The following is a 5,634-nucleotide window of genomic DNA, read 5'->3' on the forward strand; positions in this document are numbered from 1 at the left end:
GATGATAATAAAATAATAGTAATGAAAATTGACAATATAAATATTAATGATAATTACGAAAACAATGATAATGATGAATATAATAAAATAATAGTAATGATAGAAATAACTAATTATAACATTTGTAATGATAGTAATAATAAAAATAATAGTAATGATAATAGAAATAATGATAATAGTAATGATAATGACATAATTATAACAATAATAATGAATATAATAATAGTAATGATAATGATGAAAATAATTATATCAATAATAACGATAATAATGATAATAAAAAATAATAGTAATGATGATAATAAAAATAATGACATAATTATAATAATGATAACCATAATAATGAATATAATAATAATACAAATAATAGTAATGATGATGATGATGAAAATAATTATAACAATAATAATGATAATAAAAAATAATAGTAATGATAATAAAAATAACAATAATGATAACATTAATAATAATGATAACCATAATAATTATAATAATAATACAAAATAATAGTAATAATAATAATAAAATAATGGTGTGTTATTTGCATTAAGTTAAACAGATACTATAATGGATAATCTGGCTAATTACATCAATTTCCTAATGAAATATAATAGATGTCTACTGCATGACTACAAACTACGACTCCCACAATGCTCTCTGGCCTCTCTGCTCGACGCATGCGCTGTCAGCTGCTGTGTCTAGTTTCCTCTGCCTCAGCTGCTCATGGAGGTGTTAGAAGAACATGCATTAGCTGCAGCTATAGTGCTATAAGTGTTGGTGTTGAACAGGTGAAACCAGCATGGAGGTGACAGCAGCCCGCAGGTCGTTCCTCTGTGATATCGGTGAGCACCTTATTGATTAACAAACAGCTGACATGCAGCTACTGTTAACAATGTGAAGACTGGAGGTCGATTCTGTTGACGTCTGGTTAAGATTATTAGCGCGTGCACGTGACCTGCTCGTGACACTCACTTTTTGTGTCATATCAAGAGTTAACATTAACAATGATTATGATAAAAATAATACTAATACAAATAATGATGATAATAAAAATAATACTAATAAAAATAATGATGATAATAAAAATAAAAATAATTTAAAAAATAATAATGATGATAATAAATAATAATAATAATACAAATAATGATGATAATAAAAATAATTATAACAATAATAATGATGATAATACAAATAATAATACAAATAATGATGATAATAAAATAAAAATAATTATAACAATAATAATAATGATAATAAATAATAATACTTATAAAAATAATGATGATAATAAAATAATTATAACAATAATAATGATTATAATAAATAATAATAATAATAATACAAATAATGATGATAATAAAAATAAAAATAATTATAACAATAATAATGATAATAAATAATAATACTTATAAAAACAATGATGATAATAAAAATAATTATAATAATGATGATAATAAATAATAATAATAATAAAATAATGAGGATAATAAAAATAAAAATAATTATAACAATAATTATGATTATAATAAAATAATACTAATACAAATTATGATAATAAAAACAATTATAACAATAATAATGATGATAATAAATAATAATAATAATGATGATAATAATCATAATAAAATAATGGTGTAGTGATATTTTCATTAAGTTAAACAGATACTATATTGAATAATCTGGCTCATTACATAAATTTCCTACTGAAATATAATAGATGTCTACTGCATGACTACATGATATCCTGTGTATTATCTAAACTGGGGGAGAATATTTCTGAGTAGCATCCTAGAGTTAACTCTAGGATATCATGTAGTCATGCAGTAGACATCTATTATATCTCATTAGGAAATGTATGTAATTACCCAGATTATTCAATATAGTATCTGTTTAACTTAATGAAAATATCACTACACCATTATTTTATTATTATTATTATTATTATTATTTTTAATCATCATTATTATTGTTGTTTTTATCATCATTCACATATCTGGAGGTCAGAGGTCAAGGGACCCCTTTGAAAATGTCCATAAGGGCTCCTTGGCTGAAAGAAGATGACATAGGCCACTTAAAATAGCAGCTTTATGAAAAGCTCTCAAATCTTTGGAGACTAGAAGAACTGAACAGAGCTTTCATTGTACCCTTGTATCTGTATATGTGTCACTGTCTGTGTAAAGGCTTCTGGGCCGACCGGACCGCCCTGCATGAGGCAGCGTCCCACGGCAGGGCCCTGCAGCTCAAACAGCTGCTAGAGAGCGGAGCGTCGGTCAACGTGGTGACGGTGGACAACATCACCCCGCTCCATGACGCCTGCATACAGGCTCATCCCAACTGTGCCCGGCTGCTGCTGGAGGCTGGAGCCCAGGTGGGATAAACCCCCCCATGGTTCTCCTACCGCCATATATGGAGGACCAAACATGACTTATATGTGTCATTATTAAAAAACATGCTCCAATCATAACATGTCAAACTGCAGCCCAACAGGCAACAACAGCTGTCAGTGTGTCAGTGTGCTGACTTGACTATGACTTGCCCCAAACTGCATGTGATCATCATAAAGTGGGCATGTCTGTAAAGGGGAGACTCGTGGGTACCCATAGAACCCATTTACATTCACTGATCTGGAGGTCAGAGGTCAAGGGACCCCTTTGAAAATGGACATGACAGTTTTTACTCGCCAAAATGTTGCGCAAGTTTGGAGCGTTATTGGTTGGTACCGATGGATTCTTTAGGTTTCCTAGTTTCATATAATAAAAGTATCTTCACTCTAGCTTTAAAACTGAGCCACTACAACCTAAAAATCGCAAGTTGCGTTAAAGAAATTAGTGGCGTTAAAACTAATTTGTGTTAACGTGTTATTATTAGATATAAGATATTAAGGAAAAACTAAAATGGGAATGGTTTCTGTGGTTGTTCCAGGTTGATGTACGGACTATTCACGGCAGCACTCCTCTGTGTAACGCCTGTGCGTCCGGCAGCCTGGAGTGCGCCAAGATGCTTTTGGAACACGGAGCCAAAGTGAACCCGTCCCTCACAGCTCTCACCGCCTCGCCGCTCCACGAGGCCTGTATACAAGGTAAAACCTCCAGCAGCAGTGAGACGGCCAGTCATATACTACCCCCGTCAGACCTCTCTTCACTGTGTGTTTACATCACCTCTCAGGTAACGTTGAAGTCGTGAGGTTGATGATAGCCAGCGGGGCCCGGCTGGAGGCGTACGACGTCCACTTTGGTCCGCCGCTCCACATCGCGTGTGCTAAAGGACGCGTGGACTGTGTCAAGGAGCTGCTCAATGCAGGTCAGCAAGAAGGCTGCAGGTCAGAAAGTGTGTTAAAGAGGAAGGACGTCTGTATTAGTATGTGATGAAGTGTTGAATGGCAGGCCCTACTTTCTCTTAACCTGCCTCGGACTCTGATCTCCTACACTGCTCACTTTGCACTTTTACCACAGAGAATAGGCTCCCTTACAAAAAAGTAGTATACTTCAAGTTTAAAAAGTATATTTCCCAAGTATTCTTTATGTAGTAAGTACTAAAATCAATGTACTAGTAGTATACTTGTTGCTCATTAATACTTCTTGGGACTAAATTGGCCCACTTTTTAGTTTATAAAAATATACTTTCAAGTGTAAGAATAGTAAACTTTGAGTGCACAACTAGTTTACATCTAAGTTGTATTTTGTACTGCAGCTATACTATGAACTATAGTACAAGTGAATTTATAGGTATACTGTTAGTTTACTAGTTATATACCAACTTTTTAGTTGCAACTTCTCCGCTAGATGCCACCAGATCTTGCACTTCTTTATGAAAAAAAGTTAATATTGTAATGTAGAAAAACACATCTTCCTCATTTTAAATCCTTATGGTAGGAATATAAATCAACACAAGTGAGCAACTGATTCCTTCTGAAATCAAACAGGCCTGAGCTCATCTTAACTTCCTGCAGGCGCCAACGTGAACTCCGTTAAGTTCCACGAGAGAGCTCTGCACCACGCAGCGAGAGTCGACGTGGAGGACATGATCGAGCTGCTGATGGAGTTCGGAGCCGACGTGTACGCCACCGACAACCAGGGAAGAAAGCCCGTGGACTACACGACGCCCGCGTCTCCCGCTCACACCTGCCTTGTGTTTTATGAAAGTGAGCTTCAGAGAGCAGTCTCAGGTTTTATCTTTTAAATCGCGATAACCTGGTTTACTAAAAAAACCTCTTTCTTGTCCTTGACAGGTAATCCTCTGAGCCTGCAGCAGCTTTGTAGAATCACCGTGAGGACGAGGCTCGGTACTAGAGCCTCGGAGGTCATAGGTCAGCTGGACATATCCCACCGCATCCACAGCTACCTCCGCTACTGTGAGCATCCTGCATCACTACAGAGTGAATGGATTTCTAAGCCTGTATGAGAGACTGCTGTTTGATATTATACTTAAAGCAACTCTTAAAAGAAGCGTCACAGAAAACATTATCCGTATCTTATAATTAAAGATATATATTAAGTTTAGGGCTGAACCATTTAGAAAAAATATCTAATTGTGATTATTTTGACTGATATTGCAATCAGTTTGGAGCATATTGTTTTATGCTAAATGCAGTACCTGTGAGGGTTTCTGGATCAATATCTGTTATTGTTTTGTGATGTTAATTGATTTACAATAATAAATATATACATACATTTGCATAAAGCAGCATATTTGTCCACTCCCATGTTGATAAGAGGATTAAATACTTGATAAATCTTCCTTTAAGGTTCATTTAGAAGAGATACAAAATGTGCAATGAATTTAAAAAACATATTTAAATGATTATGGTGTGATTTTTTTTCTGTATCAAACAAAGATGTTTTCTGAAGTCTGTAAAATATGATGTGTAGGCCAGGACATCTCTGCATATTATTTATTTAAAATTGGTATTTTGACACGTATTTCACCTTTAACAAATATTGCGCATCCTGCGGTTTAAAAATTGCAGTATTATTACATTACATATTGTGATTTTGATGAATTGCACAGCCTCAATTAAGTTATTCATATTTCCTCACGTGACTCAGGATTCATGTCATCACTGCTGCTTAATGTTGTATAGTATCAATAAATAAATAATTTACACATTTTCTACACATGCAGTTTATTGAATTTGTTTTCAAAACTTTTTCTCTCTTTGTATTATCATTATTATCATTATTATTATTATTATTTCTCTCTTGTATTATCATTATTATTATTATTTTTCTCTCTTTGTATTATTATTATCATTATTATTATTTTTTTTCTCTTTGTATTATTATTATTATTATAATAATAATAATTATTATTATTATTATTTGTATTATTATTATTTATTTTCTTTTATTTAATGCTGATGTTTTCTCCTGTGTACTTATTTTGTTTGTTTCTAAGCTCAGTTACTTACAAAATAGTTTATAAACAATTGTAATTACAAACTGTAAATTGCATATATGAAAACAACCTCGAAAAAAAATAAAGTAGAAAAAAAATAATGTTGCATAGTCATATAATATTGTGTATTATGTTGCATAATTTATCCTGACACAGAAGACACATTTGTTCCCTTCTTCAACCCACAGATCCTTAAATAACCTCTGTGGTGTTAAAAACGACAAGTCCCAGCATGCTCTT

At 32.9% G+C, this 5,634-nt stretch overlaps 1 protein-coding gene across 1 annotated transcript; it reads left to right on the forward strand.

The window, feature by feature from the left end:
• The first annotated feature begins 672 nt into the window (after positions 1 to 672).
• asb13a.1 (ankyrin repeat and SOCS box containing 13a, tandem duplicate 1) lies at positions 673 to 5,114 on the forward strand. The gene is made up of 6 exons (XM_074625873.1): positions 673 to 842; positions 2,181 to 2,368; positions 2,923 to 3,079; positions 3,166 to 3,300; positions 3,950 to 4,141; positions 4,229 to 5,114. The coding sequence occupies exons 1-6, from the start codon at positions 800 to 802 to the stop codon at positions 4,399 to 4,401; spliced, it is 888 nt and encodes a 295-aa protein (XP_074481974.1). The 5' UTR covers positions 673 to 799; the 3' UTR covers positions 4,402 to 5,114.
• The last annotated feature ends 520 nt before the right edge of the window (positions 5,115 to 5,634 follow it).

This window comes from Sebastes fasciatus, chromosome 23, assembly GCF_043250625.1.
Source record: "Sebastes fasciatus isolate fSebFas1 chromosome 23, fSebFas1.pri, whole genome shotgun sequence".
In the NCBI taxonomy this organism is placed as follows: Eukaryota; Metazoa; Chordata; class Actinopteri; order Perciformes; family Sebastidae; genus Sebastes; species Sebastes fasciatus.